Source organism: Piliocolobus tephrosceles, chromosome 8 (genome assembly GCF_002776525.5).
Source record: "Piliocolobus tephrosceles isolate RC106 chromosome 8, ASM277652v3, whole genome shotgun sequence".
NCBI lineage: Eukaryota > Metazoa > Chordata > Mammalia > Primates > Cercopithecidae > Piliocolobus > Piliocolobus tephrosceles.
Window position 1 is genome coordinate 138038846 of NC_045441.1, and position 24926 is coordinate 138063771.

A 24926-nucleotide genomic window follows, 5' to 3' on the forward strand; every position below is an offset into this window, starting at 1 on the left:
GCTGGAGTGCAGTGGCAGGATCTCAGCTCACTGCAACCTCCACCTCCTGGGCTCAAGCAATTCTTCTGCCTCAGCCTCCCGAGTAGCTGGGACTATAGGCGCACACCACCATGCCCGGCTAACTTTTGTATTTTTAGTAGAGATGGGGTTTCACCATATTGGCCAGGCTGGTCTCAAACTCCCGACCTCATGATTTGCCCGCCTTGGCCTCCGAAAGTGCAGTGATTATCTTAACAATGAATGGGACCTCTAGCTCTGAGCTAAAGATTTGTGTTGATGGCTGCATGAAAGTCCACCCTTCGTGAAGGAGAAATGTGAAGTAGACACACTACAGTGATGTCTTATTGTGTAACAAGGGACATCGTTATAACTAGTTAAGTGCTTAGGAAGGCAAGTCATTTTAAAGGCTTTATACTGAAAAGATAGCATAAATGTTTGGGACTAACCTAGTCCTGCCTTTATCACCTCTAGGAAAGAGGAAAGATAGTTGATAATCTGTAGTGCAGAAGATGTGTTCTGAAATGTGTCTCGCTGGTGGAAATGAATTTGCCTAGAGCTTTTCAGACTTGACTTGCCTGGTTGCTCTAATAAAAGTGGACGTGATGTTTATAGTCAGGGCCAGGAAGCAGGGAAGGAAATCACTGATTTCTGGGAGCATGGACTTTACTAGCCTATAAGCTCCTTGAGGATAATCTTAAGTCTGTGAAGTACTCATTTCTGTGTCCTGGAAGTGTGCCTAGCAGAGAAAGTCCTTGATAACTGTTCTTCTGGATATGGCCCTCTAAGCACATGTCTCACGTAGGCCAATAATGTCCTTTATTTTACGAAGTGCAGTGGAACTTAAAGGTACTAGCAGGTCTGCCTCCACACAGGGTGATGAGCCTTAGAGATCGCTTCCTTATCAAGACAGGGACTGGTCCTTTAGGAAAACAAAGTAAATACTATTTTGAGAATAATTACAAAAACACCTTTGGGGGGTAACTATCTTTGCAGAATGCTCACTATGTGCTAGGCACGATTCTCATCTAATTTTACAACATTAAAATAGAGTTGCCAATATTTTCTTCATTTATATAGGAAGAGAGTGAGGCTCAGAGAAGGTAAATAAGTTGCTCAAAGTCATAGCTAGTGAGTGGTGATTTCGGGATTTAAACTCGGGCGTATGCAACCGCAAAGCTCACCCTCTTCCTAAACAGTACCTGGCACACAGTAGGTGTTCAATAAATACATTTGGAATGACTGAATTTTCCCCTCCTCCATCTTCGTCAGCTTACACTGGCCCCTCCTCTGACCTGGCCTGATGTTTCAAAGTGACGCTGACCTGCCCTTAAAGGGTTTTATTTGTAGAGAAGGGGTCTTGCTGTGTCACCCAGGCTGGTCTTAAACTCCTGGCCTCAGCCTTGGCCTCCAAAGTGTTGGGATTACAGGTGTGAGCCACCATGCCTGCCCGATTTAAAGATTTATTTATTTATTTATTTATTTAATTTATTTTTTTTTTGAGGCGGAGTCTTGCTCTGTCCCCCGGACTGGAATGCAGTGGCCGGATCTCAGCTCACTGCAAGCTCCGCCTCCCGGGTTTACGCCATTCTCCTGCCTCAGCCTCCCGAGTAGCTGAGACTACAGGCGCCCGCCACCTCGCCCAGCTAGTTTTTGTATTTTTAGTAGAGACGGGATTTCACCGTGTTAGCCAGGATGGTCTCGATCTCCTGACCTCGTGATCTGCCCGTCTCGGCCTCCCAAAGTGCTGGGATTACAGGCTTGAGCCACCGCGCCCGGCCTTATTTATTTTTTTATTTGACACACGATGTTTTCTATGCTGCCCAAGCTGGAGTGCAACGGCACGATCACAGTTCACTGCTACCTCCAACTCCTGGGCTCAAGCAATCCTCCAACCTTAGCCTCCTGAGTAACTAGGAGTACAGGCATGAGCCATCATGCCCAGGTAATTTTTATTTTTTATTGTATTTATTTATTTTTTGAGATGGAGTCTTGCTCTGTTGCCCAGGCTGGAGTGCACTGGTGCGATCTTGGCTCACTGCAACATCTGCTTCCCAGGTTGAAGCGATTCTCTTGCCTCAGCCTCCCGAGTAGCTAGGATTATAGGCCCACGCCACCACGCCCGGCTAATCTTTTTGTATTTTTAGTACAGACGGGGTTTCACCATGTTGGCCATGCTGGTCTTGAACTCCCGACCTCAGGTGATCCGCCTGCCTCAGCCTCCCAATGTGCTGGGATTACAGATGTGAGCCACCGCGCTCGGCTGATTTTTGTTTTTTGTAGGGATGGGGTGTCAATATGTTGCTCAGTCTGGTCTCGAACTCCCGGGCTCAAGCCATCTTCCTGCTTCAGCCTCTCAGAGTGCTGAGATTACAGGTGTGAGGCACCACGCCCAACCCAATTTCAAGGTGTTTGAAGAGGCCAGTGTTAAAATGCACTGCACCTTACCTGGGAGAAAGAGCTCAGCCCTTTTTTGACACCTTAGCATGAATCACTTCTCTATCATCCATAACAGTGCAAAAGCTCTGGGATGGGACCAGGTAAATCTGGACTGGGAAGAAGGGGAGTGGGAGGTAAAGTCTGCAAAGGAGTGAGGGAAGGCAGACGGCCAGAAGAAAGTGTCTGAAGACAGAATTATTCTTGCAAAATTTTCAAAAGGGTCAGGCACTATTTTCTCCCGGGATACCCAATACATTTGCAGAATTAACAGTAATCAAGCCCACAGTCCAGGTCCTCGCATAGTTTGGGCCTTTAAGGTCGGCCATCCCAGACTGAGGGGGCCTGACCCCTGGACCAGGCCGCCGCCTCTCAGCTTTGGGGCGGGGGCAGCCCCAGCCCGGGAGTGGCCCCGGCCGGTCCCCGCAGGCGGGCAGGAGCTCCGAGGCCATTGGCTGGCGCGCGGGCTGAGGAGGGGCGGGGAGCGCCGCCGAAGGGGACTGTTTGCTCCTACGGGCTGTAGATGGAGCTGTCCGGCCCCGGAGAGGGGGAAGGCGCCTGGAAAACGTTCTTCTTCTCCCTGGCCGGCCCGAGCGGGGAACAGCACTCCCAGGATGCAGTTTGTGTCAACACGGCCGCAGCCTCAGCAGCTGGGCATCCAGGGCCTGGGGCTGGACAGCGGGAGCTGGAGCTGGGCCCAGGCTCTGCCCCCGGAGGAGGTCTGCCACCAGGAGCCGGCGTTGCGCGGGGAAATGGCCGAGGGAATGCCGCCCATGCAGGTGGGAGAGCCCCGCCGGCGCCATGGCCGCGCTGCCGTGGGGGCGGGGCGCGGGCTGGGCCGCGGGACCGGGCCGCGCAGCCCTCCGGGAGCCTTGCGGCGCCCTCCCAGCTCCCGCGCCCAGACGAGGCCCGAGGCGGGCGGGGCACGGCCGGGCTGCGCGGCGGGCAGGGCGGAGCGGGCCCGACGCAGGCCCGGAGCGGCAGGCCTGGCCCGCGCGGCGCGGAGAAGCGATCGCCGGGCCCGAGTGAGGAGGCCCCGCGGGGCGGGGGCCGGGACCGTCCTTTCCGGGACCTGGCGGATCTCTGACCCCGTGGCTGAGCCCCGGCTCGGGGCTCCCTTTGCGCCCGGCCGGCGGAGGGCTTCTAGGGCAGTGCTTACGCCCGGCCGCAGGAGTGAATGCCTCGTTCGTGTTTACACGGTGGCCAATCTGACGGAGAGATTTTTTAAATGTTTGATTACCACCTTTCACCAAGTGTAATGAGTAATTCACTCTCCCCCTGCACCAGCTGTGATCCAGGGAAGGGGCCATGGAGAGGTGACTTTGGGGTCTTTCCTGCGGTTGACAAACTTGGCCGCATGTTGGAATGGCCTGGGCAGCTTTTAAGACTCCCGAACCGTTGCCTCGTCGCAGAGCTCAGGGTCTTTGCCGGGTGAGAGTAGCACCAGGCATTTCTTCAGGCTTCATCGATGATCTCCGTGGGCAGAACCAGTACTCCAGAATTGGGTATAAAACCAGGCGAGGTGGATCTCAGAGAGGCCTGAGAGCTTCCCTAGGGAAGAGTCTCTGGGCCGACCCTGGGGCTGGGCTCCTCAGGGGCGCCTCTGCTCACCACCGGGTGAGCAGAGCCGGGTGCTAAGGAGAGAGCCAGGAGCTGCTGTGCTGTGTTTGATCATTTTCAGAGTTAGGGCTTCAAACCTGAGAAAACTAAACTGGGCCCCGGGACTTTCTTAACTTCTACTGTGGACTCTGTCCCCTTCTGTGGGCTAGGGCGGAGTGGAGCCTCCGTGATGGAGGAATGGGTGCTTTTGATGGAAATACCAGCACCTCTTACTCAGCAGGGCCTGGCAATCCTAGGGCCCTGCTCTCCACTCTGCCCTGTCCCAGAGCAGGTCTCAGGAAGCTGGGGCTGCTCTGAGTCAGAGAGGGGAGCTGGTCTGCCCAGATCACCCCAAGCAGCAGGCCTCGCCTTTTCCTAGCCTGAGGGCCTCCTTCAGCAGCCATCAGGAGGACAGAAAATGACACCTCCTCCTGTCCCAGGTGTGAAGGAGAGTCGGCTGCCAGCCCATGCGGTCCAGTGAGCCCTGAGTCTGACACCAGGTCCCAGATGACCAGTGAACTGTCACCAGCCGCAACCGGCCCCCCTTAGCCACAGGTCTCAGCTTTCAACTCTACCAATTAGTCTACCCTTGTGGGGTGAGGGCTCGGTGCTGGAAGATAAAAGGGGGAGTCCCCAGGCCATGGGGCACCCCTTCCCCAGGAAGCAAGGAGGGGTCCCGGAGGAGTTTTTCTTTCTCTTGGTCCTCTTGGGTGTGAGGGACATCCCCTCTTCACCTTTAATGAGTGACCTTTTTTGGTGAACCTATTTTCAGTTTGGAAAATATTTATGAAACAATAGTTGTATATGGAGGGGGGAAGCTGCTTTTCTACCCTAGCTTAGGCTCTCTGGTCTTTCCCTTGACCGCAGCCCTGGTAGGAATGTGGTGGGTTTTTTTTTGTTGTTTGTTTGTTCCGAGACGGAGTCTTGCTCAGTCGCCCAGGCTGCAGTGCAGTGGCACCATCTCGGCTCACTGCAACCTCCGCTTCCCAGGTTCAAGCGATTCTCCTGCCTCAGCCTCCCGAGTAGCTGGGATTACAGGAGCCCACCACCACGCCCGGCTAATTTTTGTGTTTTTAGTAGAGACAGGGTTTCGCTGCGTTGGCCAGGCTGGTCTTGAACCCCTGACCTCAAGTGCGCTGCCTGTCTTGGCCTCCCAAAGTGCTGGGAAGGTGTGAGCCACTATGCCTGGCCAGGAATGTGTTTTTTGTTACCTGCAGCACCTAGAGCTGCCCCAGCTGGCAGTGCAGGGAGGTGTTGCAGAGTGACCAGCTGCCTCCTTGTGCTTCGGTTTCATCATTAAGGCAGAGATCATCATTCTTGCCCTAACCTGCTGAGAGATTGCTGGGAAGATTAACGTCAGATAACCTACATCAAAGTTCTTGGAAACATAAAACACTAGGCAAATACAAAGTTTGTCATTAAGCCTAGCTCTTGAAGAAATCAGTTGGTCCATTCAGAGAAAGTGGCCTGTGACATTTTAGGCAGGGGTCACAGCCTTAACTTGCTAAGGGTCAATGTGGGTGAACTAGTGACCAGCCTGACTCACCTAGGCAGGAGATGGGAGAGTGGTAAGTTGGGTGGGTGGGTGGGTGGGTATCTGTTGCTGGGAGCATTAGTGTATCCTGAATTACGTGGGGTTGGCAGAAGAAAGACAACATGTAGCATTTGATGAGTTGACCCGTGTTCCCAGCTGACTTCTTCCGCTCACACAAGGTCTCATCCTGGGTTGTCGCTTTCTCCCTCCACATACAGGCTCAAGAATGGGACATGGATGCCCGGCGGCCAATGCCTTTTCAGTTCCCACCCTTTCCAGATAGGGCACCTGTCTTCCCCGACCGCATGATGCGAGAGCCCCAGTTGCCCACAGCAGAGATCTCACTCTGGACTGTGGTGGCTGCCATTCAGGCTGTGGAGAGGAAGGTGGATGCCCAGGCCAGCCAGCTGCTGAACCTGGAGGGGCGCACAGGGACAGCCGAGAAGAAGCTGGCCGACTGCGAAAAGACGGCCGTGGAATTTGGGAACCACATGGAGAGCAAGTGGGCTGTGCTGGGAACCCTGCTGCAGGAGTACGGGCTGCTGCAGAGGCGGCTGGAGAACTTGGAGAACCTGCTGCGCAACAGGAACTTCTGGGTCCTGCGGCTGCCCCCGGGCAGCAAGGGGGAGGCCCCCAAGGTATGTGGCGGTCCCCGGGCAGGGATGGAGGTGAGGAACAGCACAGGTGAATAAAATCCTTGGTTTCATTTTGTCAGCCCTTCTCATAAACTTCTCTGGCTCCCTGTTTTCCAATTTCAGTGTTCTTAAAGCCTGTTTCCACTAAAACAACCTGGTCTTGAATGTTCTACCCCAGCAAGGCGTACTCCATTCATTCCCCATAGTCTGCATTTCTGTCTGGGAGTCTTTGCTCTCGCTGTTCCTGGACTCCTCTGAGTTGTCTGATTGCAAGTTCCTGCAGCTCTTCACTCCTGGGTTTGCCCGCTTGACACCTACCAACGACCACGTGTCATTGGCTGCCTTGGTATATGCTCACCGGAATGTGGCTGGAATTGCGCCTCAAACCAGGCTGCCTGGAATTGCTTTCAAGTCATGGTCACTGACCTCAGGGGGGCCCTTCTTAAAGTTCAGAACACACCCTCTGTTTCTTATTCCATTCCCTCTCCTGCTTTCCTCCCGGATCCTCAACACTGCTTTTCCTTTCACTGAGAGAACAGTCACTCAGAAGAGGCGTCCACATGCAGCCAGCTTGTTCTTCTGTCTGCTGCTCGGTGGCCACAGCCTCTGCTTCCCCTTGTTCCTGTGGCTTGACGTCCCCTGCCCACCCAGGAGGTCACCCCAGCGTCTCTCTCCTTTCTCTTCTGAGTCATCAGTTCTCCCCTCTCTGCTGGGCTGTTCCCACCAGCATGTGACTGTTCTGTCCTGCTATCCATCTTTTACAGAAAACCTCCCTGGGCCCTGCATCTACCTGTATTGGTGCCTCATTCCTCCACTCCTCTTTAGAGCAGAATCCCTTGAAAGAGTTGTCTATACTTGTTATCTCCAATTCTTTCTTCCCCATTTTCTCTCCTTCCCTCTCTTTCCCACTTCTCTTTATTATAGAATATTCAAATAAAAGTAGATAGAATAGTATAATGGGTCCCCATGTACCCAACTTCCAGCTTCATTAGCTGCCAACTCTTGGCCAGTCTTGTTTCCCCTAAATCCCTGCCCACTTCCCCACTCGCATTTTATTTTGAAGCAAACCCCAGACATCAATCATTTCCTTTGCAAATATGTCAGTATTAGCTCAAAAAGTAAGGACTTTTTTTTTTTAAGTGATAACCTCAATGTTATTACCACCACCACCATAGTAAAAGCTTCAGCCTAGATCACTATCTAGTCAGTGATTAGATTTTCAGTTGTTTCAATTAAAAAAATGTTTTTTTAGTTTGAATTAGGATTCAAGTAATGTCCACACATTATGTTTGAGATGTCTCTTAAGTCTTTTTTCATCTGCAGGCATCTCTTCCATCTATTATTTTTCCTTTCAGTTTATCTGGAAGGAATTGAACCATCTGTCCTGTTTTGCATCTCATTGTCTGGATTCCACTGATTGCATCCCCCGTGGTCTCATTTCACATGTTCCTCTATTCTCAGTATTCCAGTTGATTGGTAACTGGATCTTTCTGGAACGCACTCTGATCAGGCTTTTGCACACTAATGATGTCCGTGGTGTTTCAGCCAGTGGTCGCTTCTCGGTCTTCATCCTCCCTGCCCCATCAGCAGCATTGTGTGTAGGTGACCAGTCTCTCCTTGAAACCCCTTGCTGTGGCTTCTGGGACACCTCTCTCTGTTGATTCTTTTCCTACCTCACCAGCTGCTCTGTCTCACTGTTTGCCAATTTTGCCTCCTTTGGCCAGCTTTCTAATGCATGGAGTGGGCCAGACCTCTGTCTTGGCCTTTTGCTCTTTATTCACTCTCCTCCCTCATGACTGCATCCCGTCTCACAGTCTTTATTATTTATTTATTTATGTTTGAGACACATAAATAAATAAATGAGTCCTACTCTGTTACCCAGACTGGAGTGCAGTGGCATGATCTCGGCTCACTGCAACCTCTGCCTCTGGGGTTCAAGTGATTCTCCTGCGTCAGCCTCCCTAGTAGGTGGGACTACAGGCATCTGCCACCATGCTGGGCTAATTTTTTGTATTTTTAGTGGAGATGGGGTTTCACCATGTTGGCCAGGCAGATCTTGAACTCCTGACCTCAGGTGATCCACCCGCCTCGGCCTCCCAAAGTGCTGAGATTACAGGCGTGAGCCACCGCGCCCAGCTAGTTTCACAGGATTAAAAGCAATCTGTATGCTGTCACCTCCCAAACAGATGCTTTCTCTCCCCTGCCCCCTTTCTTTCTATATGTTGCCCAGCTTTCTTTCTGGAATGCCAGATTCACATTCCTACCTATTAATTCATTTGGATGTCAGTAAATCTTAGATTTAACATGTCCAAAGTGAACTGCGGGCCATCTGCCTGGGACCTGTTCTACCTGCAGTTGTCCTCATCTCCATTGGTGACGGATGGTTCCATCCTTTCAAGTGCTCAGGCCACTTGGAGTCATACTTGTCTCCTCTCTTTCTCACACCCTGCTTCCAATCTATTAGTAAATACCCTGAGTTTTCTTCAGAATATATCCACAACCTGGCCACTCCTCACCACTCCACTCCCATCGCCATCGTCTGGTCCCAGGCACCATGGTCTTTCATCTGATTTTTGCCATGGCCTCCTGGTGGGTCTCATTGTCTTCATCCTTGTCCCCTTAACCCATATAGTCTATCTTAACACAGCAGCCAGAGTGATCCTTTGAAAATGTGAAGCAGTCACATCACACCTCTGCTTAAACCTCCCAAATGGCCGGACACGGTTTTGGCTCATGCCCGTAATCCCAGCACTTTGGAAGGCCAAGGCAGGTGGCTCATGTGAGGTCAGGAGTTCAAGACCAGCCCAGCCAACATGATGAATCCCCACCTCTACTAAAAAATACAAAGATTTGCTGGGCGTGGTGGCAGGCGCCTGTAATTCCAGCTACTCAGGAGGCTGAGGCAGAAGAATTGCTTGAACCTGGGAGGCAGAGGCTGTAATGAGCTGAGATCTTACTACTGCACTCCAGCCTGGGTGACAAAGTAAGAATCTGTCTCAAAAAAAACAAAAACCACCTCTCAAATGGCTTCCCATCTGATTAGAATAAAAGCCCATGTCTGTTTATGGCCCACGCTGTCTTTCCCTGCCTCTCTGACCTTTCCATCCACTCCCTCCTGCCCGCTCCCATCTGTGCTGTTCTGCCAGCACACCACGCGTGCCCCCAGCTCAGGGACTCTCCGCTGAGAAGCTCCTGCCCTGAATATCTGCATGGCTGTCCTTGCCTCCTCTTCCATCAGGGTCTGCTCAGGTGCCACTTCATCAGCGGGCCCTTCCACAACCATCCTATATAAAAGAACTACGCCCCCTCAGCACGCTCTTCTCTCTGCCCTTACTCGAATTTTCTCCAAAGCACTTTTGCCATTGACATCTTAAATATTTAAGATCTTCTTCTTCTTCTTCCTCTTCCTCTTCCTCTTCCTCTTCCTCTTCTTCTTCTTCTTCTTCTTCCTCCTTTCTTCTTCCTTTCTTCTTCTTCTGACAGACTCTTGCTCTGTCACCCAGGCTAGAGTGCAGTGGAGCAGTCTTGGCTCACTGCAACTTCTGCCTCCCGGGTTCAAGCGATTCTCCTTCCTCAGTCTCCCAAGTAGCTGGCATTACAGGCACGTGCCACCAGACCTGGCTAATTTTTGTATTTTTTAGTAGAGACAGGGTTTCCCCATGTTGTCCAGGCTGGTTTTGAACCCCTGACCTCAAGTGATCCATCCTCCTCAGCCTCCCAAAGTGCTGGGATTACAGGCGTGAACCACTGCACCTGGCCTTAAGATATTATTATTAAGTATAATCCTTTTTTTGTCTTCTTGGTTGGTTTTCCCCAACCAGAGTGTAAATTCTGCTCGGTTGCCTGCTGTATCCCTGTGCCTGGAATGGTACCTGGCTTAGGCCGGTATGCAAAAATGTTTGTGGAGTGCCTCTCTCCAGCTGGAGAGCTAACAGCTTCCTGGCAGGGACCAGGTCTTGTATGTCTCCGTGTCTGCTGAGGCAACCAACCCGGTGACTTTGCCAGAGGAGTTGTTTGACGTTACTCATTGAGGCTTCACAGAACTGACTTGTAATAGTGGCTCTGGTTCCTCTGCCAAACCTTTCCTGGCACTGCAGCCACACAGGCTGGTTTTTAGTGTGGTTTTGCATACGTCGCTTGTCTAGCACAATCAGCATCTACGTACACAATACCCTTTTCTTTTGTCTGCACTGTGTGTCTCAGCGCATATCCTTGTGTGGCACTGTGATGTGTTCTGTGCATTGGATTAGGCATTAGAGTAGACTTGACTTGACAAGGGCTCTTACAGAATAATGAAATGGTTTTGGGGTCTGGAATTAAAGGACTTGCGTTTAAATCCTGACTTCGCCGTATACTGGTTTTGCTTTTTGTTTTTCTGGTACGGTCTCACATTGTCATCCAGGCTGGAGTACAGTTATACAATCATAGTTCATGTAACTTTGAACTCCTGGGCTCAAGCAATCCTTCCACCTCAGTCTCTCAATTAATTAGGACTACAGGCACATGCCACCACACCCAGTTAAGTTTTTTATTTATTTTTATTCTTTGTAGTGACAGGGTCTTGCTATGTTGCTGAGGCTGGTCTTTAACTTCTGGGCTCAAGCTGTCTTCCTGCCTCGGCTTCCCAAAATGTTGGGATTATAGGCTTGAGCCACTGCATGAGGCCTGCTTGTACTGATTTTCCTATCATTGGTCAAAAGTGTTTTTTGTTGTTTCTGAGCCTCCTCAATTCCTCTTTTGAAGGAAGTGAAATATAAACAATTCAGTAAATTCCCAGCTGGTTTCTCTAAGTTTCAGGGTTATTGTCAATAAAATGAAGATGATAATGTGCTTACTTCATGGAGTTGTGAGGATTAATTAACTTTATTTGTGGGACAACACTATGTAGATTGTTGTGTTAGTTACCTGTTGCTGTATAACAGATTACCCCGAAACACAGCAGCCCAGCCTAAAAAAATAATTATTTATCATCTCACCATTTCTGTGGGTCAGGAACTGGGGAGCAGCGTAGGTGAGTGGTTCTGGCTCAGAGTCCCAGGAGGTTACGGTCAAGCTATTGAATGGGGCAGCAGTTATCCGAAGGTTTGACTGGGGCTGAAGGGCCTGATTCCAGCATGGCTCACTCACTCAGCTGTTCCGGGGGAGGCACGTGGTCTTGGGGGAGGAAGGAAAAAGTAAAGAAGACATGTGCCAGATGGACGGGAGGCAACATAGTTACAGGAACCAAGCAGGATAAAATTCTAGAAAGACCATCTGACCTTTTTCAAAGAGGTCAAAAATGTTGAGAATTTCAACAGAAGGTCGCTGATGATCTTCCAGAGTGTGGTTTCAGAGAAGGGAGGGTACAGAGGCAGAGTCTAAGGGAGTGAAGAATGCATAGATGGTGAAGAGGAAAAAAACAGAATGTGTCTCTTGGGAAGTTCCCAGTGAATGGAGAAGGCAGAGTGACCTAAGCAAGCAGGGTTTTGCGGGAAGGGTTTTCTGAGGTTGGAATGACCCTGAAGGGACGGAGCCAGTGGAGAGGGAGAAACTGATGATGTCGATGAGAAGGATTATTTGGATTAAGCTTCACAGGCAGGAGGTGGAGGAAGAGGTGAAGGGCACATGCTGGTGGCCTTGGATTGGCAAGGAGACGGGCAAGGAAGGAGCCTGCCGGCGCCTACCTGAGATCAAAGACAGACAGATGTGGGAGGTCACTTAAAGGTCTGGGAGAATGAAATGTTTGAAACAAGCCTCCCGGGGAACATAGCAAGGTGTCAGCAAGAGACAAACAAGAAGCTTCTGAAGCAGCCATGAGACAGCAGTATGAATTGGTGGTGGCTGTCTTCTGTGGAGTTCTAGTAACAGAGAATTAAAATGAAGAAAGGGGATGCTCGCACCTGTAATCCCAACACTTCCGGAGGCCAAGGCAGGCAGATTATGAGGTCAGGAGATTGAGACCATCCTGGTTAACATGGTGAAACCCCGTCTCTACTAAAATACAAAAAAAAAAAAAAAAATTAGCCTGGTGTGGTGGTGCGTGCCTGTAGTCTCAGCTACTGGGACCAGCCTGGCCAATATGGTGAAACCCCGTCTCTACTAAAAATACGAAAATTAGCCGGGCGTGGTGGCAAGCGCCTATAATCCCAGCTACTCGGGAGGCTGAGACAGGAGAATCACTTGAGCTCGGGAAGCAGAGGTTGCAGTGAGCTGGTATCATGTCATTGCACTCCAGTCTGGGCGACAGTAAGACTCCTTCTCAATAAATAAATACATATGAAATGAAGAAAGGGATCTGTATTAATTTTCCCAGGTTGGGGCTTTTCCTGCATCTGGTGGAAGGTCCAGGAATTAAAGGTTCTAGTTCTGATTGTAAAGATGGACAGTGAGTCGTCAGTCCGTAGGGATGGAGCATGGCACTGAGGTGTAGACATCACAGCTACACATGGCATTCTCAGAGTTACAAGCACCTGGTAAAAGGGCTGACATTTCTAACTTACATAAAGGTGCTGCCCACTCACCATGCTGAGTAGCGGTAGCTGTGCTCTTGACTTTGGTGTCTTTTTTTTTTTGAGACGGAGTCTCGCTCTGTTGCCCAGGCTGGAGTGCAGTGGCCGGATCTCAGCTCACTGCAAGCTCCGCCTTCCAGGTTCACGCTATTCTCCTGCCTCAGCCTCCCGAGTAGCTGGGACTACAGGCGCCCACCACCTCGCCCGGCTAGTTTTTTTTTGTTTGTTTGTTTGTTTGTTTGTTTTTGAGACGGAGTCTCGCTCTGTCGCCTAGGCTGGAGTGCAGTGGCCGGATCGTGGCTCACTGCAAGCTCCGCCTCCCGAGTTTACACCATTCTCCTGCCTCAACCTCCCGAGTAGCTGGGACTACAGGCGCCCGCCGCCTCGCCCGGCTAGTTTTTTGTATTTTTTAGTAGAGACGGGGTTTCACCATGTTAGCCAGGATGGTCTCGATCTCCTGACCTCGTGATCCGCCCGTCTCGGCTTCCCAAAGTGCTGGGATTACAGGCTTGAGCCACCGCGCCCGGCCAGTTTTTTGTATTTTTTTAGTAGAGACGGGGTTTCACCGTGTTAGCCAGGATGGTCTTGATCTCCTGACCTCGTGATCCACCCATCTCGGCCTCCCAAAGTGCTGGGATTACAGGCTTGAGCCACCGCGCCTGTCCTGGTGTCTTTTTCTAACTCACCCCAAGGTGCCATACAGGCCAGTTTTGGCCCTGTAAATGAAATACATAGACGAATGGAGTGTAATCATGGGATAGGGGAGGATTGAGGGGTTAGATTTCAGACTGAAAGGCTGGTTCAGTCGGAATGTGAAAGTGGTAAGAGGGAAGGCTGTGTGTCCAGAGAAGGAAGGTCAGTTATCAAAGTCATGGAAGTGAAACGATTTTGGACAATTCGGTCCAAGTTGAGGTCGTGCTGATGAGTGGCCAAAGTGAGTGATTGCAAACTGAAATCAGCTTTCTGTAACAGATCCGAACACACTTGTCATCAGTCTGACAAGTGACTGACACCACGTGATGACTCGGGCTGCAGTGGAGCTTCCTGGTATTGGCACCCACTGTGCAGCACACTCAAGTATTTATTGATTCCCTACTGTATGCTCCTTGAATGATCAAGATAGAGCAGTGAACGAAGTGGACCAAGGTTCTGAACCTTAGCACAGGCCTCAGATTTTACATGCTTTGCTGACAAAGAGGTAACTGTGTACATAGAGGTGACCTGACCTGAAATACAGGTTTGGTAACCAGGTTTTACTCTACTTGGCTCACGGATACCCACTCTGAGAACCTGCCACCCCTCTGTCACCCTGAATATCAAAAGAAGCATATTGACTGCTCTTTACCCTCAGGTATCCAGTTGACCTAAAAGTGAAATAACAATGGATGTGGCTAAATGCTATTTCTAAAAAGGCAGGGTTGACCATCTGTGTTATTGAAAGCATGAGAAGGTCCGGGACAGAGAGGACTGACTCCACTGAGATGGACGTTGGGGACTGGGGAACCACAGAGAGCAAAGGCCAGGCTTTGGTGGGGAGTGGGTCCTGTGGCCCGCAGGAGAAGGGGAGGTGGTGGGGAGGAGCAAGCAGGAGGCACTAGATTAATTGCTTGTTGGCTTAGGTTCCAGTGACTTTTGTCGACATTGCTGTGTACTTCTCCGAGGATGAGTGGAAGAACTTGGACGAATGGCAGAAGGAGCTTTATAACAACCTTGTGAAGGAGAACTACAAAACCCTCATGTCCCTGGGTAAGGACGCCTTCTCTCCTCTTTGGTGAGCCATCTCTGCAGAGGGTTGTGAAATGCTTATTCGTCCACGTTAGCACCGCCTAGGCAGGTTGTTTCATGTTTTTATGTAATGGAAACTCAGAAAACCATTTGCTTATAATGCTAGTAAAATAGAACAGTTTACAATAGGATAAAAATTTAAAACCCAATAACAGGGCCCATTACCATAGAACTCAACGTTACAACACTACCACGTTGGATTACAGTAAAACAGCACCATTTGCACCTCACCACGCCCCACATCCCAGCAGTCCAGGGTGAGCCATAGCTGGTCTCATGTTGGCTTTCAGAGGCCAGCTCTTCCTACAGTAGAAATTTGAGAATCTATCGACTCGTTTTCAAGGTTCTTCATAAGAGATTACCTGCCTAACTTGCATAACTGCTGCCAAAGCGGGACACCCAGGTGGAGAGGGGGAGATGGGGTAGCGGAGAGTTCTCCTGTCCCCTTGCTGGATGTGTTGGTCAACTTCACGCAGTCTTTCCCTCCCTCCTCCTCACTTCCAGACGCCGAGGGCCCAGTCCCCAAGCCAGATGCTCCGGCCCAGCCTGAGCCCAGGGAAGAGCCTTGTGTGTGGGAGCAGCGCCACCCCGAAGAGAGAGAAATCTCAATGGATCCCGATGCAGGTGATGGCAGCAGAAGAGTGCAGGGTCCAGGGAAGGGCAAGAGAGGACAGCCGGCGGCCCGCACCACTGTGTATGCACCATGGGGCGAGGCTCTTGGGTGGCTGCCAGGGGCCAGTTCAGCCACAGTTGAAATTTGGTGGTCACTTGCAGGAAGAGATCTCAGGACTCAGAATAGCACCCCGGATATTTGTCGTTTGGTTTGTTAAAGCCGCATAGCTCTGGACTCACAGGTAAGCTGGGTGGAGAGACGAGGAAGGGCTTAGGCTTACGCTACCGCCCGGGCCTGACGTGGAACTACAGAGAGAGGCCCCAGGCCCGGGCTCAGAGAGGCTGACAGAGGAGGGAAAATGGAGTCTGTGGCACATGCGGGGTTTTGCCCCGGCCTGGCCCGTCACTTATTGCTCAGCCTAATGTGCAGTGTCATCACCTCATTCTTAGGCCAACACACGCGGCTTACCTGCAGGCTTGCCCTGCAGGGCACTTGACTCACTCAAGAAGGAATCTTAAGCCTGAGGAAATCGGGCCTGTTGAACACATCACACTTGATGAGCTCTTGCTGGGGTGGAAGGCCCAGGGTTCTAGGCCTACCTCTGCCTTGGAAATCCTTCCTCAGGGCCAGCTTTCCTGAGCATTGTTGGACTAGGTGAAATCTGGTGCTCAAACTGTGTTCTCTACTTCATTGGAGGAACTTTTGCCGGTCTGGGCCCTCTGTCCTCTCTTGTTTTTTTGTTTTTTGTTTTTTGTTTTTTTTTTGTTTCTTTGAGACGGAGTCTCGCTCTGTGGGTCAGGCTAGAATGCAGTGGTGCAATCTCAGCTCACTGCAACCTCAGCCTGCTGAGTAGCTGGGATTACAGGCGTACGCCACCATGCCCAGCTTTTGTATTTGTAAAAATACAAAAAAATAATTTTTGTATTTTTAGTAGAGATGGGGTTTCGCCATGTTGGCCAGGCTGGTCTTGAACTCCTGACCTCAAGTGATCCACTCGCCTCAGCCTCCCAAAATGCTAGGATTACAGGCGTGAGCCACTGCGCCCGGCCGTGTCCTCCCTTGTTTTTAAGTGGAGAACGTTTTCCTGAAACTCACCTTAGAAGGCAGCTCTCAAGGCCACTCTCTCCCCTCCTCCCATTCCCAATCTTTCCTTTTTATTGAGATGTGATTTACAGACCATAAAATTTACTGTTTTAAAGACTGCAATTCAGTGGCTCACAAAGTCATGCAACCAAAATCATTATCGAATTCCAGAACATTTCTACCATAAGAAACCCTGCACCTGGCAGGGCACAGTGGCTCACGCCTGTAATCCTAGCACTTTGGGAGGCCAAGGCGGGCGGATTAGCCGAGGTCAGGAGTTCAAGACCATCCTGGCCAACAAAGAGAAACCCCGTCCCTACTAAAAAATACAAAAAATTAGCCGAGTGCAGTGGCGTGCACCTGTAATTCCAGCTACTCGGGAGGCTGAGGCAAGAGAATCACTGGAACCTCACACCCACAAGCAGTCCCTCCCTGCTCCCTTTTACCCCCAGCCCCTGGGAACCACTAATCGACTGTCTGTGTCTATGGATTTGCCTGTCTTGGACATGGACATTTCCTCTAAATGACTCCTTCTCTGTCTTTATCAAGCACTGCAGAAGTTTGAGGTCAGCAGTGGTAGTAATAGCACCTAGTCTTAGGTAGCTTTTTACATTTGAAGCACTGTAATCTCAACAGTTTCAGGTGGTTATCAAACCACCACTGAGCTTAAGGTAGAACAGGGATCACTGTGTCCCTTTTGTAGATGAAAAGGGTAGACCGGAACCCAGAGAGGCTAAATGACTCATCCGCTGAGTTGGTGCAGAGTTGAAGCCAGGATCCCAGTCTTCAGGTTCTTCGTCTTCTCTCTTTCCTGGTGCCTGAGCCTCCTCTTGCACAGGGGGCGCCATCAGAAGAAAAGGCCCTGTTTGTTTCATGCTGGGCTTCTATGTAGAGGCTATGTCATTGTCTTTGATGCACAGCGAGTCCTCACTTAATGTCACTGATAGGGTCTCAGAAACTGTGGCTTTAAAATGACATATAACACAACCAATTTTTCTTTCTCATCAATGTTGTAACTAAACATCATGGGAGGAAGTGACGTTATTCGAGGATCTACTATGTGTCATTTCACTTGAACTCACTGTTTCCAAGAACCTGTTGATGACAGTGAGACTGACTGTATAAGGAGGTTGTGCACTATCTGTCCAACGATAGAGCTTAGTTGTGCCTTTTTGCCCAGCCTGGCTTCTTACAAATCATATATATACACGTGTGTGTGCATCTGGCCTCAGCCTGGCCAGCTCTTTCTGATTGGGGTGACAAACAAGGACTAATGACTCCCACAGAGAGGTCCAACTTGTGGCCCAGTCCTGATTAGGACCCAGCCAGTTATGTAGCTCTAGGGTATTTCTGAATTCTCTCTTCAGCCTCATCACCCCTCATTTTGCTGCTTGCCTAGCCCTTTTTCTTGAATGTTGACTCCCTCTCTGCTCCTGAGACCTTCTGCTCCTCAGGGTCCCCCATGGCTCCGACAGGAACCCAAGACCCCTGTCTTCTCCCCTGGCAAGTACTGTCAGCCATGCTTCTGAGCCCAGAATGTCCCGGTGACCAGCACGCAGGAAAAAAAGACACAAAGCAATGTCATTCTCTGTTCCCAGGAGTAAAGCTCCTGGTGCCTGTGGAAAAAAAGACACAAAGCAGTGTGATTCTCTGTCCCCAGGAGCAGAGCCCCTGGTGCCTGCGCAGGATGCGTCCTCCCAGGTGAAGCGTGAGGACGCCCTGTGTGTCCGGGGCCAGCGGGGCCTGGAGGAAAGAGCCATCCCCACGGAATCCATTACCGGTGAGTGAGCCAAGCAGCCGTCCACACCAGAGAGGGGAGGGGAGAGGGTTAGCACGGTCTGCCAGCCCCCAGAGTTAGCTGTCGCGTGTGCCAGGCCAGAGGGCTGAGCTCGAAATGGAAGGGCTGTGCATCCAGGGCTGGTCTGAGCCAGGATTCCTCCAGGGGACACAGACGTGGCAAACAGCATTGACAATTTGCTGGTACACCTGGGCTCAGCGTGTTCTATTTCCTCTCTTCCTCATATTATCTGTTTTTAACTATTCCATCTTCCCCTTTAGAAACAATATCCTGGCAGAAGTACTAAGTGTAAGGCTTCATGGGTGGGGGAACAGGCAGGTCAGGAAGACCTGTTGTTCCCTGACCAGGAAGGCCTTTCATTGTTTTAAACAAGTGTTTATGGGCTGCTGCCTCTGTGCCAGGCACCCACATACCGGCGGTCCTGTGAGGGACCTCCTCTTAGCTGGCATTGCAGCTGGACTCTGTCGTAGGTGAGAACTCTGTTAGAGCAGATGTATGTATCAATCAGAGTTCTCCAGAGAAGCAGGACCCGTAAGGGTGTGTGTGTAAAAGAGAGATTTATTTTATTTTAAGGAATTGGCTTGTGATTGTGGAGGCTGGCAAGTCCAAAATTTACAGGGCAGGCCAGCAGGTTAGAGACGCAAGGAAGCGCTGATGTGGCTGCTCGAGCCTGCAGGCAGAATTGCCTCTTCCTTGGGGGAGGTCTGTGTTTTTCCTTAGGCCTTCAGCTGGTTGATGAGGCCCACCCACATCATAGAGGGCAGTCTGCTTGACTCAAGTCTGCTGACTTACATGTTCAAATCTATCTAAAAAAATACCTTCATAAAAACAGCTAAATAATGTTTGACCAAATATCTGGGTACCGTGACCAAGCCAAGTTGACACATAAAATCAACAATCATGAGACATATTAACATACTGTAGCCCTTTACTTATTCACAGGTTAGAGCTCCACAAACCTCATCCCCCCTTAGTCAGAGCCTCACACCCATAGGTAAGTGCTCACAGTGTCTGGGTAGAGGAAAGCCTGTTCACTTGTCATCAGGCGTGACCCTTGCAAGCATCACAGTATTAGGATCTTTAAGGAGATCTTTAAGAGATAAGAAGGCAATAAGGCTAAATTAGGTTTGAGACTCTGTAGAAGAAAGAACATATAGGGTCTTTTTCTTACATCTTAGAAAAATCCCATTCAACAGCTTTAAAGGCTTCTCGTAACATTACTTTATACCCTATAAATATATACCACTATAATCTGTCAATATATAATTAAAAAAAAAAAAGGCTTTCTGGAAGTTGTCATCTTTCCAGAGGAAATACCGCTTTCCATGGTGGTCTCAGCACCAGAATAGGAACCTTATTCTTTTTCTAAAAATTTTTTAATTTTTTGTTGTTGTTGTTGTAGAGACAGAGTCTCGCTCTGTCGCCCAGGCTGGAGTGCAGTGGCGCGATCTCGGCTCACTGCAAGCTCCGCCTCCTGGGTTCACGCCATTCTCCTGCCTCAGCCTCCCGAGTAGCTGGGACTACAGGTGCCCGCCACCACGCCCGGCTAATTTTTTGTATTTTTAGTAGAGACGGGATTTCACTGTGTTAGCCAGGATGGTCTCGATCTCCTGACCCCGTGATCCACCTGCCTCGGCCTCCCAAAGTGCTGGGACTAAAGGCGTCAGCCACCGCGCCCAGCAATAGGAACCTTATTCTAAGGAGATTTAAGTTCCTGCAGCACAGAAAGACTCTTAGAGACTGTAATGTCACTCCCCTACAGCATCCTCTTATTTGCAGCAAAAGCTCCGTTAACTGGGGCCAAGTTGACTTCAACCTTTAGTTAATGAGACTTATGTAATTGTACCTGATGTTTAGGGGAAAGAGATAATTGCATGAAATCAGAGATTTACTCAAAACACAAACTTGCAGTCAATTTCTCATCTTCTAACACCTTTGCCGCTCTTGTTCCCGAGAGTAGACTCCCCAATTTCTGCCCAGGACCTCTTGTCCCGGATTAAACAGGAGGAGCATCAGTGCGTGTGGGATCAGCAGGATTTGGCAGACAGAGATATTCCCACGGATCCCAATTCAGGTGAGAACAAGGCCAGAATGAATATTGAGGGCAACCAGTGCTTTTCCAAAGGAATCATTAAATTAATAATTTATTATGTCTATGCAACTGATACTAAAATTACTTCAGCACTGATTTTTTGTTTTTTGAGATGGAGTCTTGCTCTGTTGTTCAGGCTGGAGTGCAGTGATGTGATCTCAGCTCACCGCAACCTCTGTTTCCTGGGTTTAAGCAATTCTCCTGCCTCAGCCTCCTGAGTAGCTGAGATTACAGGCATGTGCCACCACACGCGGCTCATTTTTTGTATTTTTAGTAGAGATGGGGTTCCACCATGTTGGTCAGGCTGGTCTTGAACTCCTGGTCTCAAATGATCTGCCCGCCTCAGCCTCCCAAAGTACTGGGATTACGGGCATGAGCCACCGTGTCCAGCTATTCAGCACTGATTTTTGAACAATAAAAACTACCAAAAAGCATCTGAAAGCTGCGTATAGTTCTGTGTCAGAAAATCGTTTACATTTTCTGGAATTTCTCTTGAGTGAATACTAGTTAGAAGTTTCCCAAGAAACTTGTAGGGAGGGTCTAGGCATTCAGGGAGGCATAAAAGAACAATAGAAGCCCCACCTGCCCACGACCTATGTGTGTGTCCGTGTGTTTGCAGAGCTAAGTCCAGTGTCATCGCCTGGTAGTTAGGACACAAGTCTCATCCTACCCACCGTCCCAGGGAAAGAAGATGAGAAGTTGAATCTAGGATTCCTTGTGCTTTGTCACCTTCACAACAGAAATTGAGGGGACCCAGGGCAGAGGGAAAGCGGGACCTTCCTGCTTCACTGTGGTTCTTATTAGTGACCTCTGGTTGCAGCCTCTGCCATCTCTGATTTCTAAGTCATACCCGTTAGCTGTGACCCTATCTGGGGCTTTCTTCTGGCCTGTCCTGGCCCCGTGAGTTCCTCTGGGGCTAAGCGGTAGAGCTGGGAGGTCTGGGTTTTAATCCTGGCCCTGCCACTGCACAGACCTTGGGCTAAGCCTCTTTCTGGCCAACTTGAAATGCAGTGAGCAGACAGAATCCCTTTAAGAAGGGGCTTACGAGGGTAAGGAGGATGGCCTGGAAATGCAACACCGATACCAAAACATGCCCCGCAGGCTGCAGCCACTGTATAGGATGGTTTTGAAACCTTTGATGGGAGGCTGAGTGGAAATGAACAAAATCTAATATTGCCTTCTTTCCATGACAACAGAGTCTCTCATCTCAGCACATGACATTTTGTCATGGATCAAGCAAGAGGAGCAGCCATACCCATGGGGACCACGTGACTCAATGGACGGAGAGCTTGGATTAGACTCTGGCCCTAGTGAGTAGTGCCTACCTGGGCCCCGGGGTTTCTCCTCTGGAGCTGTACAGCTGAGGCCTGGAGGAAGGCTGCTGCTCTTCTCAGCTCACCCCTTGTAGGGCGATGTTCTGTCGATGGCAGCCTTTCAAAGTTCTGCACCAAAGCGCCCCCGTTCTTTTTGGAGTGTGATATTGTATTGGTTCCCCGGGGCTGTCATAACAGGGTACCACAGGCTGGGCAGCTTAAACAATAGAAATCTATTCTCTCACAGTTCCACAGGTTGAAAGTCCAAAATCAAGGGGTGGGCTGGGCCTTGCTCCCTCTGAAGTCTGTAGGGAATTCCTCCCTCGCCTCTCCCAGCTTCTGATGGGTGCTGGCAACCTCTGGCGTTCCTTGGCTTGTAGATGCGTTGCTCCAAGCCTCTCTTGTCACATGGCGTTCCCTTGTGTCTGTCCTCACCTGCCATCTTATAAAGATACCAGTCATATTGGATCAGGGCCACCCTACTCTAGTATGACCTCATCTTAACTAACTACGTCTGCAATGACCCTGTTTCCAAATAAGGTCGCATTCTGAAGTCCTGGGGGTTAGGATTTCAACATACTTGGCAGGGTGAGGGGGAGGGCACAATTTAACCCTTCATGGCAGGAGGGGAGGAAGGGAGAGGGGACGGGAGAGAGCTGAGCCAGTGTGCCTGAGGCAGTTGACAGCAGCAGGTGGCTCACATGCTGGAAGACACTAGCCTGCCTGCTCATGGTGGCTCATATCCAAGATCCCAGCATTTTGGGAGGCTGAGGCAGAAGGATCTCTTGAGGTCAGGAGTTTGAAACTAGCCTGGGCAACATAGTGAGACCCACAGAGTCTACAAAAAAATTAATAAATTAGCCAGGCGTGGTGACTTGTGCCTGTGGTCCCAGCTACTCTGGAGGCTGAGGTGAGAGGATCGCTTGAGCCTGGGAGGTCATGGCTGCAATGAGCCATGCTTGCACCACTGCACTCCAGCCTGGGCGAGAGCGAGATCCTGTCTCAAAAAAACCAAACAGCAGTAGCTGAAGTACCCCAGGCATCCCTGAGCTACCATCCCGGAGTAACCGAGGAACACACTGAAGCTCAAAGAGAAAGGGAAGATTGTTTTCCCCAACAGTTATGGAACCGAATGTCTCACCAGACTTGGGTCTCTTGGGTCTTTCTGAAGCTCCGCTTAATAACCTATGACCCTAAGCATATGTTTATGGATTATTGAACACTCTTAGCTCAGGCTAATATTCCTCGCTAAAACCCAGTACCATCCTCTTGCCCTCAACATGGCTGACCTAGTGTCTTTTGGCTGGTCGAAGTGTTAATAGAATAGCTGAATGTGTGTTCCCTGTCCATATTCCTGACATCTTTTTTTTTTTTTTTGAGGTAGTCTCTCGCTCTGTCGCCCAGGCTGGAGTGTAGTGGTGCAATCTCGGCTCACCGCAACCTCCGCCTACCGGGTTCAAGCAATTCTTCCACCTCAGCCTCCCCGGTAGCTGGGATTACAGGCACCCGCCACCATGCCCAGCTAATTTTTGTATTTTTAGTAGAGACGGGGTTGCACCATGTTGGCCAGGCTGGTCTCGAACCCCTGACCTCAGGTGATCCTCCTGCCTTGGCCTCTCAAAGTGCCGGGATTACAGACATGAGCCACTGTGCCCAGAGCTGACATCTTGAAAGAGCTTAAACTCCACATAAGAGCGGAGGACATGGGTTGTTTCTGGTTCTGAACAGCCATTTCAAACTCAGGCAAGCAGATCACACTCTCTATAAGACAAACTTAGTTCTAGAAGAGCCAGTGTGGGCCTGGAGGAATTGGCAGGAACGAGATAGGAACAACGTATGTCCTTATTTCAAATAGAATTGAAAGCGGTCCTCTTTATAACTGCTGGCTTGGTGGGATGAGATGGGGGAAGCCAGGACACTGGCGGTGAGCACTGGAAGAAAGCCAACTCCACCTCTTCCTCCACAGCTGTAGGCTACCATTGCTAGCTCTGGCCCTGAAGGCATAGGAACTAGTGCATCTGACCTGGGGCCAGCAAATTCTGCCCAAACCCTTCCTTATCCCTCAATGCTATCTTCTGATTCTTCCCAGTTGGCTAGGAGCATGTGGGCCTCGAGGAGCCTGTTCTTGGGGACCTGTACTGTGGGGAAAGCAGTCTAGGAAGGCCCATGGAGAATTTGCAAGGATTTGCAAAGGACCCAACCATTTTCCTACTTAAGTTTGGATATCATAGAATGATTTGCCTCATGTTGTTTTACCTTTTTTTTTGTTTCTTTAAAGACAGGGTCTCACTCTGCTGCTCAGGCTGGAGTGCAGTGGTGTGATCATGGCTCACTGCAGCCTCGATCTCCTGGGCTCAAGCGATGCTCCTGCCTCAGCCTCCCAAATAGCTGGGACTACAGGCATGCACCACTGTGCCTCACTAATTTTTTAGAATGTTTTGTAGAGATAGGGTCTTGCTGTATTACCCACGCTGGTCTGAACTTCTGGCCCCAAGCAGTCCTCCCACCTGGGCCTCCCAAAGCTCTGGGATTACAGGCAGGAGCCACCAGGCCCAGCCTATGTTATTTTATATTTGAGAGACCTTTGAACCCTAACATTTGGGAGGAAATGCACAGAATTTGGAAGATAGGAGTATCTGGAAATGGTTCTCTTGCCTTCCTAGTCACGAGAGCCTCTTACCAGAACCTCTGTTCTTTCTCCCAAAGTGAGCCTGCTTCCTATTTATCAGTGTTGGAATTTGACACTGGCATCTCATCTGTGGTTTCTTTGAGGTTTAAAACCAACCTAGTACTGTGGTTGCCAGGGACAGCCAGATGGTAGACATGCTATTACGTGGAAGAGTCTTCTGGAAAGGGGATGGAGAGGAGAAGAGTCGGGGTAGAGAACACAGTGCAGACACGGGATACCTGTCCCTGCCAACTTCCTTCTTCAGCCCTGGGATATGTAAGAGGGAAAGAACTGGTATCCGTTTGACTCAAAGGCAGACCTCAACCCAGTTGGATATTACATTCTTGTAAAAGGGCCTCCTGAATTTATGTATTAATGAATGTGTACTGAGACTACTCTCAGTCAGTTAGTGTAAGACAAGAAGATTCAGTTTGCCCAAAGTTAATGTGCATCAGTGCCTCCACTGAAGCAGGAAGCATAGCTAGGACTGTGGAGTCCAGTGGCTAACAGGTGCTTCCGGAGTGAGAGGTGGTCAGGATCCGGAGGCCGGCCACCATTCCCAGATGCCAACACCCACAGAATATGACATGAAAGCACCCTCTTGAAATTCCCGCATTATTCACTGCATTGGGTTAAAACAGTGGTTCCAACCTTTCATAGTTTCTATTTTTTTTAGCAAGTATTTACTTAGTGCCTGCCATGTGTTACACAATATTGTAAGCACTTAGAATCGGCAGTGAAGGGCCAGGTGTGGTGGCTTAGGCCTATAATCTGGCACTTTGGGAGGCCGAGGCAGGTGGATCACCTGAGGTCAGGAGTTTGAGATTAGCCTGGCCAACATGGTGAAACTCTGTCTCTACTAAAAATACAAAAAGAAAACTAGCC

The 24926-nt window shown here is 50.0% G+C and overlaps 1 protein-coding gene across 2 annotated transcripts in view; it reads left to right on the forward strand.

Moving 5' to 3' along the window:
• The first annotated feature begins 2853 nt into the window (after positions 1–2853).
• ZNF282 (zinc finger protein 282) overlaps positions 2854–24926 on the forward strand; it is a 30541-nt gene continuing 8468 nt past the window's right edge. The window contains exons 1-7 of one of the 2 annotated variants that reach the window (XM_023225472.3): positions 2854–3212; positions 5785–6204; positions 14309–14435; positions 14979–15098; positions 17831–17950; positions 19929–20042; positions 21257–21370. In XM_023225472.3, the coding sequence (XP_023081240.1) occupies positions 3048–3212; positions 5785–6204; positions 14309–14435; positions 14979–15098; positions 17831–17950; positions 19929–20042; positions 21257–21370 (1180 nt within the window). In that variant the 5' untranslated portion in view covers positions 2854–3047. The remainder of the gene's footprint in view (positions 3213–5784; positions 6205–14308; positions 14436–14978; positions 15099–17830; positions 17951–19928; positions 20043–21256; positions 21371–24926) is intronic. The other variant, XM_023225471.1, reaches the window with a different exon arrangement.